This window comes from Pelophylax lessonae, assembly GCF_965119305.1.
Source record: "Pelophylax lessonae genome assembly, chromosome: 11".
NCBI lineage: Eukaryota > Metazoa > Chordata > Amphibia > Anura > Ranidae > Pelophylax > Pelophylax lessonae.
This window is the reverse complement of record NC_138778.1, coordinates 19,254,232-19,277,897: the sequence shown is the minus strand read 5'-3', so window position 1 is coordinate 19,277,897 and position 23,666 is coordinate 19,254,232. Positions and strand designations below refer to the sequence as shown.

Genomic DNA, 23,666 nt, shown 5'->3' with positions numbered 1-23,666 from the left:
CAGGGAGAAAATGTTTTCAACAAAATGTTTCTCCCAAATCTGAGCGAGGAGGAGGATGTCATGAGACATTCAAATCTCTTCTCAGAATCTCAGGGCTATAACATCACTTTCTATTCTCTGGTAATGGGAAGTCAATGACATTATATATTAGGAAGAATGACAGAACAATGCGTGACGGAGCAACTCTTACAGGGAGCCTGCAGTGGAAGTTGGAACACAATCCTTCACATGTTGGGGGGGGGGCGGGGGGGGGGGGTCAGGAATCAACAAATGGAAAAACAAAAGCATGGTATTATCTAACAAGTCTTAGTACCGCGACATGGTACAGACTATTCCAAAATGATTAAGAGTTAAAACACTCACCCCAGCGGCAAACCCCAAACTGCCATCCAAGATCCGTCTCTGTGAAGGGCAAAAAGGAAAAAACAGATTTTATTTTTGCATGTTGAAATATTTATTTTCCGGCATTTAGCACAGTGCATTAAGGGAAACAATAGGCCACTCAACATCGTTCTCTGTTAAGGAAGTTTACAACAGAACGAATGCCTCCGCAACAGTAAAGCGGTCACACAGAGGACCAAACCAGGAGTCAAACAGGCAACCGTAATGTATTCTTAATGAGCGCACATTCTGAGAGACTGTTCATGCACATGCATTTGTGTGCATTTAAAGCTGAGTTCCGGCCTCAAAATCGAAAAAATCAATTTTGGGCCATCTGCTTGCCAAGGGCCACCTGAAAAAGAAATGGATGCTCCCAATTTTTTTTTTTTTTTGGTCACTTACCTTGATATAGAAGAAAATATACTCACCTTCCTTCCACTTCCTTCCTCGGCGACCGCGGCCCGCACCGTCACTTCCGGCTTTTTTAGATAATTGGGGAAGGGGGGTGTTCTGAAGGTGGGCATAACAGGACTGAACCTAGGCGGGTGCTGGGGTGGTTACATAAGGTGGGGACACCTAATATAAGGGGGGAGCACTCTGATGGGGACACCTAATGTAAGGGGGGAACACTCTGATGGGGACACCTAATGTAAGAAGGGGGGCACTCTGATGGGGACACCTAATGTAAGGGGGGCACTCTGATGGGGACACCTAATGTAAGAAGGGGGGGCACTCTGATGGGGACACCTAATGTAAGGGGGGCACTCTGATGGGGACACCTTGTGTAAGGGGGGCACTCTGATGGGGACACCTTATGCAAGGGGGGGCACTCTGATGGGGACACCTAATGCAAGGGGGGGGGCACGCTGATGGGGACACCTAATGTAGGGGGGCACTGTGATGGGGAAACCTAATGTAGGGGGGGGGGCACTGTGATGGGGAAACCTAATGTAAGGGGGGGCACTGATGGGGACACCTAATGTAAGGGGGGGGCACTGATGGGGACACCTAATGTAAGGGGGAGCACTCTGATGGGAATCATTGATGCAAAGGGGCACTCTGATAGGAATAGTTAAAGTAAGGGGGGCACTCTGATGGGAATCGTTGATGTAAGGGGGGCACTGTAATGTAAAGAAGGACTATGATAAGGAGGCCTGATGTAGAGGAGGACTTTGATAGGAACAAATGATATAAGAGGGCACAGGTTCAGTTTAATCACCCCAATCTAATGACAGTTTAATACATACTAGTGTTTCCCAGGTTGTGACAGACAGCCAGTGACTCACATACAGTGTTGACATTGTGCCCCTGACTTTTCTTTACTGCACCCCCTGACCAGACAGGCTGGATATGGCACTAGGGTTTAAGATGAAACATGGTCCCAAATGACCATGCATTCTTTACTTTTTATATTGCAAATGATGAAAAAAAAAGAAAAACACTCCTAACTATAAGACGCTTTGGTCAGAAGAAAAGTAAAGTAAAGTAATCACATCTGTCTTATCACAGTACAACTTCTTCTTGTATAAGGACATATGGTACAATTCCTAGAACCAAAAATTGAACATCAAGTGAGATAGCAGAGATTAGCGAGCCTTTAAATAAGCTGCATGCGATAATGCGGACTCGCTAAGCTGCAAAGTCAGAATTAGGATTCGCTTTGCTCAGAGGGAAGGATTTGGCTGAATGTGAATATTGCTAAAAACGCCGGCTCTCCAGCTCTATCCGGGATTCGTGTCATTGCTAATCCCCTCTTCCTTCACCAAAATTGCAGCTACCCCTTCCAGAATTCAACCCGGATACCAGGAGCCTCAAATCTTGAAACACTGATGCACCGTGGCAGGCTGAATGCCAGTCCTTCAGAATGTCCTACATATACACTGCTCAAAAAATGTAAAGATCACTTTGAAAACACATCAGATCTCAACAGGGTAAAATATCATGCTGGATATTTATACTGGTATGGACTGGGTAATGTGTTAGGAACAAAAAGATGCCATCCTGTTTGATGGAAATGAAAATGATCCCCCTACAGAGGGCTGAATTCGAAGTCTTTTCAAAAATCAAAGTGAAAAAATTATGCAGCGGGCTAAGTCCATTTTGCTGAAATTTCATTGCAGCAACTCAGTAGTTTGTATGGCCCCCATGTGCTTGTATGCATGCCTGACAATGTTGGTGCATGCTCCTAATGAGACCACGGATGGTATCCTGAGGTATTTCCTCCCAGAATTGATCCAGGGCATCACTGAGGTCCTGAACAGACTGAGGTGCAACCTGGCAGCGTCGGCTGGACCAAAACATAATGTCCCAGAGATGTTATATTGGATTTATGTCAGGCGAGCGTGGGGGCATTCAATGGTATCAATTCCTTCATCCTCCAGGAACTGGCTGCATACTCTCGCCACTTAAGGCTGAGCACTGTCATGCACCAGGAGGAACTCAGGACCACTGCACCAGCATAGGGTCTGACAATGGGTCCAAGGAGTTGATCCCGACAACAAATGACAGTCAGGGAGCCATTGTCTAGCCTGTAGAGGTCTGTGTGCCCCTCCATGGATTTGCCTCCCCAGATCATCACTGACCCACCACCAAACCCGCCATGCTGAACGATGTTACAGGTAGCATAACGTTCTCCGCGGCTTCTCCAGACCCTTTCATATTTGTCACATGTGCTCAGGGTGAACCTGTGAAAAGCACAGGGTGCCAGTGGCAGACTCAATAGATCACAAAGACTCATAAGTCACAAAGGATTTCACATATGTCACATAACTTTCTGACTTTGGACACTCCTTCACTTGGGTCCATCACCCAAACATTCACAACTATGTACTTACCTGTATCATATTTAAGATATTAAATATTCTTCGTTTTTATAAACTGATATCTTCTGAAATATTTCTACTTGCCTAAAAAGTCCCATCCAACTTGGCTTGAGGTACCAACCCCCACATACAAATCCTTGAGGGACGATGGCAAAACCTACACCTTTTCTAGGCTAATAGTGATCAAAAACTTTATACAAAAGGTGGAAACATTTCTGAAATGATTTATCTTTATATTAGTGAAATACGGACATATGAAACCACACATACACGTGTATCACCAGTAGCGCAAACAACCACTGAAATAAGGAAATTAGTGATTCAAATATTAAACAACTCCCAGACTTGATGTCTGTATCAAGAAGAATAGATCATACAATAGAAAAATAAGCAAACTAAAGCATAGAGAAACAAATGATGGTGTAATTGCCCAATAAATTGTCCATATGGCGATGATAAAATAGGAAATCCAAAGAAATCCAAAAAAACTGGTGAATCCCAGTGAAAAACCGATTAAAATTAATTAAAATCAACACAAAACTACACCACCGTTGTGTGTTATCATAATTTCCCACTCCCATCGGATGGTAACCCACCAAATAATATTGCCCCCCCTTCTCATGGTTCGGCAAAAACGCTTAAGTTATGAACGATATTACAAGATCCCTTAGTCAGCCTGTTTGCTCCTCGACCCCTCTTGTGGCACTTATCACTCCATGAGGGTATATGAAAAAAGAAAGGCTCCACTTGTGTAATATAGTTACATACTAAAGCATTTCTTAAAATTAACTACAATCCAGTCACATGTTAAAATGTAATCATAGGCATTAAACATATGTTATGGACACACAACCTGGTCCCTATTGATCTCAGCACCTTCACGCTGGGTACAGATCATCCTAGGGGGAATTCCACACAACACCCACATAAGGGACATAGAAAGATTTACCACCCTCAAGGTAACAAACCCCACACTCCCTATACAGCCTATGGTTGACATAATCAATATGATCTTGAGCCTACTCAAACTTACAATCCATATCAGGTTCTAAGTGACAATGTGGGCGATGATGAATATCCAAAACACCCCTATTGCCCTCCTTTTTTTAGGGAGAGGGAGGGGCAGAGGATGAAATTGCCCATATATTCAAAATCATCAAGGAGAAAGGAGACGAGCGGTGGTAGAATTAAGACAAGAAGAGGGTGTAGAGAAGACAGAAGGGTCCAATACAAAAGAACGCAGGAGAGAACATTAAATCAAGGCATTTTTAATATGAGTAAGGTGGCGTAAACTAAAAAAGAACTACGCATTCTAAATCAGGGCCTTAAGTGTGTGCCGAAAAGACCTATTAATAAATTTAAATTTTATATAGATACACATAAATATATTATAAAGTTAAATTTGAAAAAATACTTTAATAACCCTAATACCTCCATTAGCAATTCAGGTGTAACCAGTGGTATGATTGATAGCGGCCTTCGTAATAAGTCTACTTTTAACCCACCCTTGAGTAACAATCATCATGTGGAAGTTTTTAAACAACTAGTTCTTAAGGATTTAGAACTAAGGCCCCTTTCACACACGCCGGTCCGTCGGCGGACTCCATTTTTCTCAGCGGGGGATCGATTCGCCAATCCCCCCGCTGAGCAGGTGGAGGGCAGCTCTGTCTCCGCGCCGTGTGCGGAGACAGAGCTGTCAGGTCCCCGCTGTTCTCTATGGGGGAATCGTAAGACAACGGACCGCCTGTCCGTTCTTATCCGATCCCATCCGATCCGCTGGACGGATGGAAAATAGGGTTTCCATCTGTCCGGATTTGACGGATCGGATGTCAGCGGACATGTCTCCGCTGACATCCGATGCCCCATAGAGATGCATGGGGCATCCGTTCAGATCCGCCTGAAAAACTGACAGGCGGATCTGAATGGTCCGCAAGTGAAAAAGGGGACTTAGACCTAAAAAAAGACTTGAGAAATAGACATATAAAAAGAAGTAGTGAATAGTCTAGAGAGTAGAAAGGATATTATAATAAGACCAGCTGATAAGGGTGGAGGAGTGGTGATCCTAGATAGGGAGCTTTGCCATCAACAGTTGGTGGACATGTCAACAGATCAGGCTACTTATGTAAAATTATCAAAAGTACCCCACTATATGATTCAAAACCGAATTAAAGTCCTTGATAGTCTTTGGGTATAGCACCCATGCTATAACAAAGCAGGAAAAAACATATTATCAAGTGCATGTAGAATCCCTATTATTTATACACTGCCCAAAATACATAAAAATTATAAATGTCAGCCAGCACGACCTATAGTCAATGGTATAGGGTCAGCCAGATTGGGAGAATATTTAGATAAATTCCTCCAGCCTAGTGTTGTTAGTACCACTGCATTTTTGAGGGAATACAAAGAATTTACTGTGTTCCATTAAAGATATATTAAGATCAATGGAGATGCATCTGTATTTTTGGCCACGGCTGATGTGTCTTCATTGTATATCATCATTTAACACAATGATGCATTACTTGCATTAAATTGGGCATTAGGTAGGGGGGATGATATCCCTCATTCCCAAAAAGTGTTTTTGCAGAAAGCACTGGATTTTTGTTTATCTCATAATTATTTTTGGTATCGGGGAGAATTCTATAGCCAAAAAAAAAAAAAAACGGTGTTGCGATGGGGGCTAAATTTGCCCCTAGCCTAGCTAATATCTTGATGGCAGAATGGGAAGATAAATTGTTTTTTTAATTCATCAAGACCCGAGTTAAAATATTATAAACGCTTCATTGATGACATTGTATTCATCTGAAAGGGCTCGGAGGATAGCTTGAGGTATTTTATGGATCATTTGAATGACAATAAGAATAACAAAATTGAATTACCAGTGGCACAGTAATGCGATACACTTTTTGGATGAAGTAATCTTTAGGCAGGATGTGAGATTGGCTACAAAAGTATACTTTAGCGTAACTCCACTTTTGTTGAGAAAAACACATTACCCTCTGGGTGATCTCTGTATATTGCAGGGATTTTAACAAACTTTGTTGCAGATTCCTACCTTTTGTTATTCTGAAGTAATCATTATTTGTTCCTCTGTACTGAGTTGGTCAAATGGGGGTGGTTTCATAATTATCTCTCAGCTGTAGTAGCTGCAGGGCTCTAATGAGGAAAGCTGCTGGGCCTGCATCCCTTTAGACGTGTTCCTATTGGGAGTATCTCACCAAAAATGACATTTTTGTTGTAGAAATCTGACTTGTATCTTAGGCAGACTTATGGTGAAATTGGTTAGCCAATCACACAAGCAGGAAATGATGTTTCTGGGGGTGTGGTCAGTATACATTCTGTGTACAGAACACCTCCAGGCGGCCATATTGCATTGCATTTTCAGAAAATTATAACAGCTGCAGATTGAAAAGGAAAGGTAATTTTTAATAACATTCAATTATAATATTTGTGTCACAATTGTATACGCTATATTGTTTTATCTTTATTTGCTATTTTTTTCACCACTAAAGTAGAGTTACCCTTTAAGGGTCCATTCACACTAGCGCGACTTGTCAGGTGACTTGGTCGCCTGACAAGTCGCGGTTGGTCCCTCGCCATTGAACAGTACAGGACCCGTTCTAATAGGAGCGACACAAGTCACTCCGACTTAGAAAAAGGGTCCTGTACTACTTTGGGGCGATCTGGAGGCGACTTGCATTGGCTTCAATTATATAAAGTCCGTGCAAGTCGAGCCGTGGTCGCGGTGCACAGCACAGGTCGCCCCACAAAGTCGTGTCGCGCCAGTCTTAATTGGCGCTTAGGCGCAATGGATGGAAATAGTTACTGGTCTATCAATAGTGGCCATCATCCATCATGGCTTAGAAATATTCCACTGGGACAATTAATGCGAATTAGACACAATTGTACCTTTGATCATGATTATGTTGAGCAATCTGAACAAATTAAACGTAAGTTCATACAGAAGGGTTATAGAGAAGATATTCTGGATCAGGAAATCCAGAGTATATTACAAATCCCTAGAAATCAGTGTCTAATAAAAAAAGAATGGGTCCAGAATGATGCTAAAGAGTGGAGCTTCCTATCTGATTTTCATAACAGGTACAGGGACATTAAAAATATTTATCGGAAACGTTGGCATGTCCTACTTATGGATCGAACTTTGGGGTCTGTCTTATCCAACACTCCTTTTGTATGTAGGATAGCTTCCAGTTTTGGGGAGAAGGTGGTTAAAAAGATATTAGATCCACCCATAACCTCTTTTTTCACCAGGTAGAAAGAGATTTCTTGCATGTGGCAGGTGTAAGGCCTGCCATTTTGTAAGAACGAATATGAGAAGACGTAGATCATTTCAGACACCATCCACTGGTCGGGAGTATGAAATAAATCAACTCACTCAATGAACACTTCAACACTCACTCAGTGAACACTCAGGGTTATTCCCATGTAACTTGATGTACATTGGGCGCACTAAACACATGTTAAAAAAGAGAGGGGAATGAACATATACAGAATATCATCAAGGGATTCATGGATCATAGAGTGTCTGAACATTTTAGACATTGTCATTGGAGAGACCCGAGGGGCCTCCAGTTTTGGAGAGTAGAAAGAATTTCGCCATCTTGGAGAGGCTCTAATTGGGTTAGGGACCTGTCAAAGTGCGAAACAAAATGGATATATTCATTACATACTATAGAGCCTGCGGGTCTCAACATTGAATTCAATTTAAATTGTTTTATTAGTGAATATTAGAATCATATTTCATTATTATTGTGATGTGGTTATTGATTATCACATATAGTAATGATATAGGCTGGTCATTTATAATGCAGTGTCCATTGGATATGAATATTAAAAAAATATATAAAATGAATATATACAGTGGGTACGAAAAGTATTCAGACCCCCTTAAATTTTTCACTCTTTGTTATATTGCAGCCATTTGCTAAAATAATTTAAGTTCATTCTTCTTCCTCATGAATGTACACATAGCACCCCATACTGACAGAAAAACACAGAATTGTTGACATTGTTGCAGATTTATTAAAAAAGAAAAACTGAAATATCACATGGTCCTAAGTATTCAGACCCTTTGCTCAGTATTTAGTAGAAGCCCCCTTTTGATCTAATACAGCCAGGAGTCTTTTTGGGAAAGATGCAACAAGTCTTTCACATCTGGATTTGGGGATCCTCTGCCATTCCTCCTTGCAGATCCTCTCCAGTTCTGTCAGGTTGGATGGTAAACGTTGGTGGACAGCCATTTTTAGGTCTCTCCAGAGATGCTCAATTGGGTTTAAGTCAGGGCTCTGGCTTAGCCATTCAAGAACAGTCACGGAGTTGTTGTGAAGCCACTCCTTCGTTATTTTAGCTGTGTGCTTAGGGTCATTGTCTTGTTGGAAGGTAAACCTTCGGCCCAGTCTGAGGTCCAGAGCACTCTGGAGAAGGTTTTTGTCCAGGATATCCCTGTACTTGGCCGCATTCATCTTTCCCTCGATTGCAACCAGTCGTCCTGTTCCTGCAGCTGAAAAACACCCCCACAGCATGATGCTGCCACCACCATGCTTCACTGTTGGGACTGTATTGGACAGGTGATGAGCAGTGCCTGGTTTTCTCCACACATACCGCTTAGAATTAAGGCCAAAAAGTTCTATTTTGGTCTCATCAGACCAGAGAATCTTATTTCTCACCATCTTGGAGTCCTTCAGGTGTTTTTTAGCAAACTCCATGCGGGCTTTCATGTGTCTTACACTGAGGAGAGGCTTCCGTCGGGCCACTCTGCCATAAAGCCCCGACTGGTGGAGGGCTGCAGTGATGGTTGACTTTTTACAACTTTCTCCCATCTCCTGACTGCATCTCTGGAGCTCAGCCACAGTGATCTTTGGGTTCTTCTTTACCTCTCTCACCAAGGCTCTTCTCCCCCGATAGCTCAGTTTGGCCGGACGGCCAGCTCTAGGAAGGGTTCTGGTCGTCTCAAACGTCTTCCATTTGAGGATTATGGAGGCCACTGTGCTCTTAGGAACCTTAAGTGCAGCAGAAATCTTTTTGTAACCTTGGCCAGATCTGTGCCTTGCCACAATTCTGTCTCTGAGCTCTTCAGGCAGTTCCTTTGACCTCATGATTCTCATTTGCTCTGACATGCATTGTGATCTGGAAGGTCTTATATAGACAGGTGTGTGGCTTTCCTAATCAAGTCCAATCAGTATAATCAAACACAGCTGGACTCAAATGAAGGTGTAGAACCATCTCAAGGATGATCAGAAGAAATGGAAAGCACCTGAGTTAAATATATGAGTGTCACAGCAAAGGGTCTGAATACTTAGGACCATGTGATATTTCAGTTTTTCTTTTTTAATAAATCTGCAACAATGTCAACAATTCTGTGTTTTTCTGTCAGTATGGGGTGCTATGTGTACATTCATGAGGAAGAAGAATGAACTTAAATGATTTTAGCAAATGGCTGCAATATAACAAAGAGTGAAACATTTAAGGGGGTCTGAATACTTTTCGTACCCACTGTATGTAAAATCAGCCCTAGAAATAAACAGATGTAAGTGAATCATTTTACATATATATTCATTATATATTTTTTTAATATTTATTATTGCAAGTGGTGACACTGCAAAAATTGGCTTCTATTAAGTTCTATCACACAGTCTCTTGCACTCGTAACTCACTCTCCTATTGGTTTTATTATTCCCATTTGAAATGAATATTGTGTTTTTTTTCTCATATAATATTTATATCTGAAATTAAAGGAATTATGTTCTTATATGAATATTTCGCCCTCATCTACATTCTCACATATAGCGTATGATGAATGTGGTATTTTTTATTTTTAATGATTTTTTATATGTCGTTATGAGTTTTTAAATTCATATGGTTTAATGATTAATTGTATGTTGTATTGACATTTACATGTAGGTTTGTAATTCATACCAAGGCTACTGATTAGTAGGATATGATTGGAAATTTCCAATTCCTTTATTTAAATGATTGGGCTGTGCTCTTCTTCATCGATTGGTATTTAAAACCGGGACATGACAGGTTAATTGAGTAGACAGATAGAGGGTGCTTCCGTCAGTGATTGCAGCTGCTTGTTAGAAACACAATACATTCCGTTTTCTACTGAGTGCCTTGGAATGGGTTAACAGCCCAGCGATGGAGTAGAGATAAGACGGGTTGCCGAGCCGCACAGTCACCCCCTGTGACGAAGTCTGAAGTGACGAAACGCATCAAAGGGTGATTGTACGGCAAAGGGTGATTGTACGGCAACCGGACTAGCAGAGTGAGAGCGGAGTTTCACTTTTTGAATTGAATTACTAAAATAAATAAACTTTTTAAAGATATTCAAATTTTATGAGATGTACCTGTATTAAAGGAGAGAGCCCTGATCACCAGTCAGATCACATATATAAAAAGAGAGAGAGCCCTGATTATTCGTCAGATCACACACACGCTACTTTGCAAAAGTTTTAGGCAGGTCAGAAAAAAATGCTGTAAATGAGGAACGCTTTCAGAAATAGAAGTGTTTGTTTATTTTCATCAATTAACAAAATGAAAAATAAATGAACAGAAGAGAAATCCGAATACAATTAATATTTGGTGCAACACTCTTTGCCTTCTTCTAGGTACACAGTTTTTGAAGGAACTCGGCAGGTAGGTTGTTCTATGTACATATTGGAGAACTAAGCACAGATCTTCTGTGGATGTCGGCTGCCTCAAATCCTTCAGTCTCTTCATGTCATCCCAGACAGACTCCATGCTGGTGAGATCAAGGCTCTGTGGGGGCCAAATCATCACTTCCAGGACTCGTTTTTCTTTATACTGAAGATAGTTCTTAATGCTATTGGCTGCATGTTTGGGGTGGTTGTCCTGCTGCAGAATAAAATTTGGAGCCAAATCACACGCCTCCCTGACAGTATGGTGTAATGGAGAAATATCTGACTGCATTTGATCCTAACCAGATCTCCAACTCTATTTGCAGAAATGCAGCCCAAACTTGCAGGGAACCTCCACCACGCTTCACAGTTGGCTGCAGACACATTACTGTACCGCTCTCCAGCCCTTCCCTAACAAACTGCCTATTGCCACAGCCAAATATTTAGCATTTTGACTCCTCATCCCAGAGCACCTACTGCCATTTTTCTGCCCCCCAGTTCCTGTTTTCCTGCATAGTTGAGTCGCTTAGCCTTGTTTTCATGTCAAGGCAATTATTTCATGAAGACCACTTCTGGTTTGCCCCCCCCCCCCCCCCCACAGAGCCCTGATCTTAACATCCTACCATTTTATAAAACCCTGGTCCAGCCACACCTGGAGTATTCTGTCCAGTTCTGGTCGCCAATCCTCAGAAAAGGATGTGCTGGAAGTGTAAAGAGTCCAAAGAAGGGCAACAAAGGGGATTGAAGGGCCTTAATTATGAGGAGCGATTACACGCGCTTCATTTATTCTCCTTGGAGAGGAGACATGATAGCGATTTACAAATACCTCAATGGTGATCCTAGCATAGGTAAAAAACTATTTAGTCCCAAGGAGTGCAAGAGGACACGTGGCCACACAATGAGATTAGAGGAGATGCAGTGTAAACTTAAGCTGAGTAAGGGGTTCTTCACTGTAAGGGTGGTGAGAATGTGGAACTCTCTTCCACAATTGGTCGCAGCTGCAAAAGACTCTTGGATGTGCATCTCACAGATCACAACATTCAGGGTTATGGGAAATGATCAGGCCACTGACATACACACCAGTACAGGTTGAACTGGATGGACTGATGTCTTTATTCAACCTTAACTACTATGAAACTATGTAACATCAGGGAGTCTGTTTGGGATGACATGGAGAGACGGAAGAATTGGAGGCAAGCCGACACCCTCAGAAGAACAGATCTCCAAGATGTACATAGAACAACCTACATGTCTACATGCCGAGTTCCTTCAAAAGCGGTGCTCTAGAAGAATTGATGCCGTTTTGAAGCTAAAGGGTGGTCTCACCAAATATTGGTTTGATTTCGATTTTTATTCTGTTCTCTCACTTTGCATTTTATAAATTGAGAAAAATAAAAATATAGATTTTTAAATGTTTCTTACTTTACATTTTTTCACACCTGCCTAAAATTTTAGGCAGTCCTGTATATAAAAATGTTTTCTGTCTTACGTTAAAGCATCATTTAGCCCACTGTCTCCTCCAGTATCAGCAATGGAGTTAACAGATTACTCCCGCCAATCCTACCCTCTTCTAACCCCTTGTGCCACAAAGAGAATTAGTCTCCAACGTCAACTGAATTACTGTCTTGCCATCAAGTCCCCATTCAGCCTTGTCACTTTCCATCACGACGACGGAGATCAGAGATTTCCAGAGACAAACAGCATCTTCTCTGCAAAGCTCAAGAACAATACAAAGCCCCCCGAGCAGTCCCTCAGTTAGCCCCTTTGCTGATGGTAACATTGGTCATGCTAGCATGTAGCCAAGGACGTCCACACATCAAACACGGAGAGCCATAAAAAAAAAATACAATATTTGTTACAAAACTTTATTAGGCACCTCATACGGGATCAAAGTGCTCCTTTCTAAATCCTCTACATAAAAAAGGACAAAGCAAAGATTAGTGCATGAAAAATGGATTGCCTGGGTCTTAACTGTTATATAACAGCAGAAAAAAAAAAAAAAAAGAAATGAGCAAGTGACTCGAATAAAAAGCTTTCCGAAAAAGGAATGCCTGTCACGTATAAAGCGCAATATATTATAGTGACAGGTTGCATTACAAGGGCTTGGAAGATAAAAGTGATAGGACAGAGGGGACCGACTCAGATTTTCATGGGGTAAAACTACAAGAAGAAGCCACAAGGATGATCTCTGCATAAATGTACAGTTCATCAACAGATTTGGGTCTTCGGAACCTCAGAGACCACAACGTACTGCGTGTCTATGATGCAAAGATGTATCACTGCTTACAGTAGATCTATAGACAGGTTTTTGGGGATTTTTTGGGGTTTTTTTAGTTTTGGATAGTGTAGTGATTGGTTAAAACCTTGGTGATGGTTGTTTGTCATCTCTGTCCCATTGGGAAGATTTCCCTTGGTTTCCTGTCCTGTAGACCAATGGTGGTTCTTCAAGTTACCTACATCAAATACCCACAGCAGGTCAAGTTTTGGGAATTTCCCTTAGATAAAATAGTTGTCATCTGTACTACACTAGTGATACTGAATTAACTCAGGGGTCCCCAAACTATAGCTCGTGGGCCACATCTGGCCCACTACAAGATTTTATCCAGTCCGCTGCAACGGTCTGTGAAGATGCTCAGTGGTCTGTTTTGTAATATGGAGACTGACGTATTCACTGCCAGCCAGGCAGCCATGACCCTTCTGTAATCTCCGTAATGGACATGCCTGAATGTAAGATGGGCCTTTAATGGGCACTCTAGGATGTGAGGGAGGCTTTGATGGGCACTCCTAGATCTAAGAGTGGATTCTGACTGGGCACTCCTGGGTGTCAGGGGAGGCCCTGACTGGGCACTCCTGGATGTCAGGGGAGGCCCTGACTGGGCACTCCTGGATGTCAGGGGAGGCCCTGACTGGGCACTCCTGGATGTCAGGGGAGGCCCTGACTGGGCACTCCTGGATGTCAGGGGAGGCCCTGACTGGGCACTCCTGGATGTCAGGGGAGGCCCTGACTGGGCACTCCTGGATGTCAGGGGAGGCCCTGACTGGGCACTCCTGGATGTCAGGGGAGGCCCTGACTGGGCACTCCTGGACGTCAGGGGTGGCCCTGACTGGGCACTCCTGGATGTCAGGGGTGGCCCTGACTGGGCACTCCTGGATGTCAGGGGAGACCCTGGGAGGCACTCCTGGATGTCAAGGAAGACCCTAGAGGCACTCCTGGATGTCGGTGGGGGGGGCCCGGGAGGCACTCCTGGATGTCGGTGGGGGGGGCCCGGGAGGCACTCCTGGATGTCGGTGGGGGGGGCCCGGGAGGCACTCCTGGATGTCGGTGGGGGGGGGGGCCCGGGAGGCACTCCTGGATGTCGGTGGGGGGGGGGGCCCGGGAGGCACTCCTGGATGTCGGTGGGGGGGGGGCCCGGAAAGCACTCCTGGATCTCGGTGGGGGGGGGGGGCCCGGGAGGCACTCCTGGATCTCGGTGGGGGGGGGGGCCCGGGAGGCACTCCTGGATCTCGGTGGGGGGGGGCCCGGGAGGCACTCCTGGATCTCGGTGGGGGGGCCCTGGGAGGCACTCCTGGATCTCGGTGGGGGGGGGGCCTGGGAGGCACTCCTGGATCTCGGGGGGGGGGGGAGGGCCTGAGAGGCACTCCTGGATCTCGGGGGGGGGGGGAGGGCCTGGGAGGCACTCCTGGATGTCAGGGGGGGGGCCCTGGGAGGCACTCCTGGATGTCAGGGGGGGGGGGCCCTGGGAGGCACTCCTGGATCTCGTTGGGGGGCGGGCCTGGGAGGCACTCCTGGATCTCGGTGGGGGGGGGCCCTGGGAGGCACTCCTGGATCTCGGTGGGGGCCTGGGAGGCACTCCTGGATCTCGGTGGGGGCCTGGGAGGCACTCCTGGATGTCAGGGGGGACCCCGGTAAGCACTCCTGGATGTCAGGGGGGACCCCGGTAGGCACTCCCGGATGTAAAGGGGACTTCCATTATAAAACAGTTTTTTTTGTCAGCCCACAATCCAAAATGTGGCCCCCTACTGAAAATTTTAGAGACCACAGATTTAAAAGCACCTCTGCAAGGGGAAGAAAATCTTGAAACGATAACCTGCTGGGGAGTGCTGGCAGACTGAGGGTGAGAACCATTGCTGGATACAAAACAGGTGAGAGAAAATTCCTTCTTACTTGACAGTCACCAGAACAGGGGTCTGGTTGGAATATTTTCCTTCATTTGCATCTTACTGTGCATCACCATGCACAGTAGATTAGTATCAGTCTGTTTTATGGTCCTTTATAGCATATTTGAATAAACAGGCTGCCCTATAGCTGCACATGTAATGAGTGTTAACGCACTGGACCAGAAAGGTGTGAACAGGTGCTTGAACCTTTCCATTGCTTATGAGCAGGGGAGACCATAGTTCAGCTTTAAAAATTAGTAATTAGGAATGGAAAAATCGTCAATCCTACGATTTACGATCCAGGAACAGTTTAGCTCGCCCTCCTCTCCAGAGTATTTATAGACGCACAAGGATGTAACGAATCCCAGGCTATCGCAGATTCCCATCTCAGCCATGCAGGATGCATCATCTGCTACTTTATAAATAGAAGATAATAATACTAATTTAATTCCAGCGCCCGCAGGTAGCCAATCAATGGGATTACAACTTCGGAAATTAAACCTGCCAATCGAGGTAAAAATGCTGGTTGAGGTAATTTACATCTGAATTGAGTGCAGATAATCCGGTTATTGAAGTATTTGTGCAGCGACTCCTGACTGCGGACGATGAAACATAAAAATAACGAAACGTTCGAGCAGACCCAGCACGCAGCATCATTTTGTGTTATTAGGTAAAATGGTTTAACGATATGCGAGTCAATGACTTCCTCTTAAAGGATTAGTACACCAAAATCTGCAAATATATAGGAAGGCGTTCTGAAAAAAAGTAAAAAAATACTTATTTCACAGTTGCCGCACCTAAACAAAAATGTATGGGATAAAGGTAGTCAGGGCATTTAGATTTAAAGCGGACCTTTTCCTAAATTTTACGTCATCTGACCATCATTACCAGTCCAGGCCAATTTTCAGCTCTCAGACCTGTCACACTTTGAATAACAATTACTCAGTCATGCAACACTGTAATGAATAAATATGGGAATAAATGAGCTTGTCAAGCCCAGACAAACTACAGCACTCAGGAGTGGTCTGATAATCCAGGCATAAAGTAATGAATCTACCAAATGGATTGATCACACATAGTTAGTCAGGTTGAAAAAAGACACAAGTCCTTCTGGCTCAACCAATAAAAAAAAACAAAATAAAAAGTAGTAATGAAAACACAACCATACAATCCCATATACACAATCCTATACCCGCAGTTGATTCAGAGGAAGGCAAAAAAAACCCCCAGCAAAGCATGATCCAATTTGCTACAGCAGGGCAAAAAATTCCTTCCTGATCCCCCAAGAGGCAATCGGATATTCCCTGGATCAACTTTACCTATAAATATTAGTACCCATTTATATTATGTACACCCAGGAAAGAATCCAGGCCTTTTTTAAAGCAATCTAGTGAGCTGGCCAGAACCTCCTCTGGCGGGAGACTATTCCACATTTTCACAGCTCTTACGGTGAAGAAACCTTTCCGTATTTGGAGACAAAATCTCTTTTCCTATAGGCATAAAGAGTGCCCCCTTGTCCTCTGTGCTGATCTTAAAGTGAACAACTCAACACCAAGTTCACTATATGGACCCCTTATATATTTATACATGTTGATCATATCCCCCCTTAATCTCCTCTTCTCAAGAGAGAATAAATTCAGTTCCTCTAATCTTTTCTCATAGTTGAGCTCCTCCATGCCTCTTATCAGTTTGGTTGCCCTTCTCTGCACTTTCTCCAGTTCCCCGATATCCTTTTTAAGAACTGGTGCTCAAAACTGAACTGCATATTCCAGATGAGGTCTTACTAATGATTTGTACAGGGGCAAAATTATATCTCTCTCTCTTTGGAGTCCATGCCTCTGTTAATACAAGAAAGGACTTTGCGATACGAAAACTAAAAAAAAAAACAAATAAGAAATAAGAGATTAAAAATTGCAGAAAATATTGATTGCCTGGATCGGACTACTCGCTCACTTTCCATCTGCTTGGACCTGACTACTCTTTAGCCTGATGCCTGCCTTGACCTGCCTGGACTTTTCTACTCTCTTGCTTGCCTCTGCCGCCTGCCTGAACCTTACTACTTTCTTGCCTTCTGCCTGCCTCAACCCCTGCCTGGACCTTTCCCCCCCCTGTCCTGCCACATGCATTGACCCCTGTCTGGATCTTACTAATCTCTGACCCGACGTCTTTCTCTACCCCCAGCCTAGACCTCTGCACTGTAGCCTTTCCATTTCAGCCACCCCAATTTGTGCCAAGAACAGATGCCAAATTTGAATCAAAGAAAACCGGTGGCCACTAGGGTTCCGGGGCCATCTGCACCGTCAGGAGCTCTGGCGAAGACCAACTCTCACTTAAGCTGGTCATACACTATTCAATCCGATTGTACAAACTTCTTTAGATCTATGTAGTGCATGGGCATTTCTGATGGGATACAAATTGAATGGATGGATCAGGTGTGTCCTCCTATTGTATTTAAAAAGGAGATTGCACAATAAGATTGAATAGCATATGTTAAACTTTAGACTATGCCTCAGGTGGGCCCATGTCACCTGCGAGGGGCACCATAACATCAGGAAGGATCAACAGCTAATAACACACCTAAAAAGCAGTTAAAAGGCAGATACTTTAAAGGATAAGTACACACTGAAGAAAAAACAAACGCTAGACAGCCAGGCTAATGGCATGTTAATCTAGCAGCTTACAGCTCTCAACTCAAGCCTCTCAAACTAACGATCAGGAACCAATCAGTGTGGCTCCCGATCATGTAATCAAGTCAGCCAATCCCAGAGATTACATGCAGGCTGGAGCTTTGTTTATAAACAAATGTCTGTGCCCAGAGAAAGAGGTGCAATGCTATGCTAAATCATGTCCCTGAGGGGGGACATGATAGCAATTTATAAATATCTCAATGGGAATCTCAGCTTATAAAAAAAGCTATTCAGTCGAAGGGTTTGCATGAGGACTGGAGGGCATACAATGCGATTAGAGGAGAAGCGTTTTAACCTCAGGCAACGAGGGGGGTTCTTTACTGTTAGGGCTACAAGATTGTGGAATTCTCTACTACAAGAGGTGGTTTCTGCGGGTAGTATGGTGGCTTTCAAAAGACTCTTAGACGTACATCTCAAGGATCAGAACATTCAGGGGTATGTGAGATGATTACAGCCACACACACCTACACAGGTTGAACTGGATGGACTATTGTCTTTATTCAACCTCACCTACTATGTAACTATGTCAATGAATCCCACAATGTATATTAAAAAAAAAAAAAAATATATATATATATATATATATATATATATATATATATATATATATATATATATATATATATATATAAAAATAAATAGGATTAGCACTGCCAGAGCCCTACAACATGACCTCCAGCAGGCCACTGGTGTGAATGTCTCTGACCAAAATCAGAAAGACTTCATGAGCATGGCCTGAGGGCCCAAAGTCCTCTAATGGGCCCTGTGCTCACTTCCGGTACTGTGGAGCTCGATTGGCATTTTCCATTGAACACCAGAATTGGCAGGTCTGCCACTGGCACCCTGTGCTTTTCACAGATGAGAGCAGCTTCACCCTGAGCACATGTGACAGACGTGAAAGGGTCTGAAGAAGCCAAGGAGAACTTTATGTTGCCTGTAACATCGTTCAGCATGTTTGGTGGTTGGTCAGTGATGGTCTGGGGAGGCAAATCCATGGAGGGACGCACAGACCTCTACAGGCTAGACAATGGCACCCTGATGGCCATTAAGTATCGGGATGAAATTCTTGGATCCTTGTCAGAACCTATGCTGGTGCAGTGGGTCCTGGGTTCCTCCTGGTGCACGACAATTCCTGGGACTTATGTGGCAAGAGTATGCAGCCAGTTCCTGGAGGATGAAGGGATTCCATTGAATGGCCCCCACACTTGCCTGACCCCAAACCCTGGGGCATTATATTTTGGCCCATCCGACATGGCCAGGTTGCACCTCTGTCTGTTCAGGAGCTTAATGATGCCCTGGTTCAGATCTGGGAGGAAATACCCCAGGACACAATCCGTTGTCTCCTTAGAAGCATGCCCGGAAGTTGTCAGGCATGAAAACATGCATGTGGGGGCCATACAAACTACTGAGTACCATTTTGAGTTGCTGCAATGAAATTTCAGCAAAATGTCTTTGAATTCAGCCCTCTGTAGGGTGATAATTTTCATTTCCATCAAAGGATGTGGCATCCTTTCCTTCCTAACACAATACCCAGTCCATACCAGCATAGATATCCAACATGATATCTTTCCCTATTGAGATCTAATGTGTTTTCAAAGTGTTCCTTTAATTTTTTTGGGCAAGGTGTGTGTATCCATCTAGCTCTCTCTCTATCATATTTTTTTTTCTATCAGTGCCCATAAAATGCTGCCCATCAGTGCCACCTCTAAGTGCCCATCAGCACTGTATATTAGTGCGGCCACAGAAACAAAGAATTTGAAAAATTGTGGGTCTTTTTTTTGTTTAGCAAAAAATAAAAAGCCCAGTGGTGATTAAATGCCAACAAAAGGAAGCTCCATCTGTCTCAAAAAAAATTGATAACAATTTTGTTTAGGTACAGAGTTCCATGACTGCACAATTGTCAAAATGCAACAGCACCGAAAGCTGAAAATTGGTCTGTGCAGGAAGGGGGTAAAAGTGACCAGTACTGAAATTGATTGGTTAATAAAAGTGCGCTGGCAAGCTTTAAAACCATAGTTCAATCTAGAATGGACTCACTTAGATTGCTTCTAGCACTGAGCTAACAGCCCCCCAAGATCACTGTGTGTACAGCATCCTAGGGGTCCCTCCCACCAGCAAAGGACCAGAGAAGACAAAAGTATAATAAGCAGATTAAATGTTCGCTTTAACCTCTGGGCACCGGTGCTTCCTGACCCTTTAGGGGTTTAGCATGCCGGGAGGCGGGGTGGGGTTTATGATCATGTGACTGCTGTAATTGACTGTCATGGCGGTTACATGATCGGTAGTGATCGGGAGCTTTCCATTAGCCACCCGAAACTGTGCGTTAGCGAGCCCTCAGCACAGTTGTATTTACACGAATTCACGCAAATATACGGCCGCTCGGCACCAAGGGCTACCTGCCGAGAGGCCACATTTTTACCTGCGTGTGGCTGGCCCCAGGGGGTTAAGACATTAAATTAAACACAAGCAAAGAAAAAAAAAAAATTCTATACAATGAATGTGTGTCTCCTATTTTCAGTTCCACTCACCTGGCCCGTGGAGAAGACAAACACCAAAGCCGACCCAGCTGCCGTCAGACCCCATGTGAACAAAGTCCCCAGCAGGGACTGCACAACAGGACTGTATCCTTCGATCATCCCACCGCTTCCTGCAAACACAAACACACAGGCTTATTTCTATTTTTACAATGGATGCTTCAGACATGCCCGCTGATAAAACTCTAGTAGCTAGTGATGACAAAACCCGTGTCCAAAGTCCATGAGACACACAATTTGTAAAGTGGTTGTAAAGGCAGAAGGTGCATTCAATGTCTCAGTCCCGTCTAATACTTGCCTGAGCCCCATTTTGATCCAGAGATGTTGTACGAGAGATTCGGCTGTCCAGGACTCTCCCTCCTGATTGGCTGAGACACAGAAGCGGGCACCATTGGCTCCTGCTGCTGTCAAAGTAAGTAAGCCAATGAGGAGGGGGGGGGGGGCGGGGCTGGGTCGCATGTCCCAATACACACTCAGCAGGAGGGAGGGGCCAGGAGTGCCGAAGAGGGGCCCTAAGAATAGGAGGATCGGGGCAACTCTGTGCAAAACCATTTTATGGATTAGCCAAGTATAACATGTTTGTTATTTTCATACAAAAAAAAAAAAAAACAAGACTTTAGTATTTTTAAAGAGTAGGGTAGGTCTGGAAAAATAAAATAAAAATAAGTTTAGTACCTCTCTCTCTGCAATACATTTCCCCATGTAATTTCTCTTTAATCACTTCAATACCGGGCACTTTCACCCCCTTCCTGCCCAGGCCAATTTTCAGCGCGATCGCAATTTGAATGAAAATTGCGCGGTCATGCAACAGTGTACCCATAAGAAATATTAATCTTTTTTTTTTCTACACAAATAGGACTGTCTTTTGGTGGTATTTAATCACCACTGGGTTTTTTTTTTATTTTTTACTAAACAAACAAAAAAGAACCAAAAAAAATAAATAAATAAATAAATAAAATCTTTCTTTGTTTGTTACAACATTTTGCAAATAAATATTCGTTTATGAATTTAGGCCAAGGTGTATACTGAAGGTGTATACTGCAACATTTATTTTGTGAAAATAATCCAAATCAGTATATATGATTTAGTAGGAAAGTTATAGAGTCCACAAACTATGGTATTATTATCTATATATATATATATATATATATATATATATATATATATATATATATATATATATATATATATATATATATATATATATATATATATACATATACATACTGTATATAAATAAAATTCCTGAGGCCTGAAAAATGCTAAGACAGTATAAATATCTCCCAAATTACCCCTTCTCAGAAACTAGACAAAGTTATTTAGTAAGAGGCATGGCGAGTTTTTGAAGTTGTAATTTTTCATCTAAATTTTTTTGGAAAATGAAGAGATTATAAAATAATAATAAATTCACAATTTGTTTTTTACATATTGTCACCAGTGCAGTACAGTAACATCACATAACTGTTGTGGCGGTGATCAGGGACACTGACTGGTGCTATTCATTTTATTTTCAATTTTTATTAAATCTTTTTATTTACAATTTTCTTTACATACTGTGACCAGAGCAATAAAGTGTTACTAATATAGTGGGTTTTTTTTTTTTTTGCACACTATGATTGCGTAGAACAGTGAATATCACTGTTCTAAATAACCATTTTTACTGAATGAAATGGATTCATTCAGTTTTTACTATTGTGATTAGCTTTGATTGTCCACAGCTAATCACATGATACAGGTGGGCTGTGTCTGTATCATGTAATCACTGTGGCAAATCACAGAGATCAACACAATAGTACACAATGAATGGCATACATAGAAGCAATCCACTGTGTACAATTGTCACGTGATTGGATCACAGCAATCAAATGATATTGGCAGCGGGACCATACACTAATCTGTCATTTGCTGTGCCCATTATAAACAGCGTGTGATGGACAGCGCCGAATGTCGCTATAGTCAAATGACAGCCAGGCAGGACTGCTCTAGATCCAGCTGGACATCATATGAAGTCCTCCCTGGATCGTGCTGTGCACCCACCCCACAGGCTGCACTGTGGGGTGATCTGTCACCCGCTGTGTCTACCGGACACAACGGATGACAGATTAGTGTACCGGCCCCCTGCCGCTATCATGTGATCGCTGTGACCAATCGCAGAAGATCATATGACAACTGTACACAATGGATGGCTTACATTCATTGTGTACTATTGTGTTGATCTCTGTGATTGGTCACAGCGATCACATTGTACAGACACAGCCCATCTGGATCAAGTGATTAGGTGTGGCCGATCACAGCTAACCACAATAGTAAACACTGAATGGATCCATTTCATAAAGTAAAATTGGCCAGACGGGAATTGATTAAAGATGGTCAATGTTTGATTGCGGACTTATAGTCCCAAGGGGTATTGGTAGTGTGCTTTGTTTTTAGTTTAGGGATGTGGCAGCTCTATGCTCTTCCAGGGGAATTTTTTTCCAGTTACCCTGCTGCCTGATTACCCATTACTGACTTGGCTTAATCCTGGAGATCCTCTGACTTTCTCCTGGAGATCCTCTGACTTTCTCCTGTTCCTGATCCCAGCTTGTTGCCTGACCTCACTCTTGCTTGATCTTCTGTGTTTGACTTGGCTTGTCTCCCAAATTTGCTTCCACTGCTACTAGTTACCCGTATACGACCCTGGCTTGGCTCCTGATCACGTCTCCTCTTTTAGTTGTTCAACCCAGTATAACCTTGGCTCCAGCTTCCAGACTTGTCCAACCCAGTATAACCTTGGCTCCAGCTTCCAGACTTGTCCAACCCTGTATAACCTTGGCTCCAGCTTCCAGACTTGTCCAACCCTGTATAACCTTGGCTCCAGCTTCCAGACTTGTCCAACCCTGTATAACCTTGGCTCCAGCTTCCAGACTTGTCCAACCCTGTATAACCTTGGCTCCAGCTTCCAGACTATGTCTCTCTGCCTGCTCCTCCAGAATCTGTTTTTTTCCACCTACCAGACGTGCCTTTCAGGTCCCATTCCATCGGTGCACGGAAAGCGTACCACTGCTGATCATGAGGTTTTCCCCTACCCATAGCTGCCACCATCCCTGCAGACCATCTTTACTGATCAGGTTATCGGAACCCATGCTACCCTGAGCCTCACACTCCCGTCCCCACATACAGGTGTGTTTGGACCAGAGCTGCCCACCTCACCACTTAGGCCCCCACCAAGGTACGTGACATTAGCACTTCAGAGCAGCAGGAGTAGTGTTGTCACTTAAGGCCCGTACACACGTGCAGTTTGTCGGCCGAAAAGCTTCGGCCGACGAACGATCGGCCGATTTTCGGCTTGTTAGTATGATGCTTCCGAAAGCCGACAGCGCACTTTCGGCCGAAAAGAATCTGTTGTGCAAGCATTTAAATTTTTGTATGCTGACACCAGAACGGCCG

At 43.5% G+C, this 23,666-nt stretch overlaps 1 protein-coding gene across 1 annotated transcript in view; it reads right to left on the bottom strand.

Moving 5' to 3' along the window:
- Window positions 1-23,666, bottom strand: part of SLC39A11 (solute carrier family 39 member 11) — a 401,122-nt gene that overhangs the window by 358,380 nt on the left and 19,076 nt on the right. Inside the window, exons 2-3 of the mRNA XM_082271821.1 lie at window positions 20,235-20,353; window positions 364-402 (exon numbers count right to left, since the gene is read on the bottom strand). Of these exons, the coding sequence (XP_082127947.1) occupies window positions 364-402; window positions 20,235-20,342 (147 nt within the window). The 5' untranslated portion in view covers window positions 20,343-20,353. The remainder of the gene's footprint in view (window positions 1-363; window positions 403-20,234; window positions 20,354-23,666) is intronic.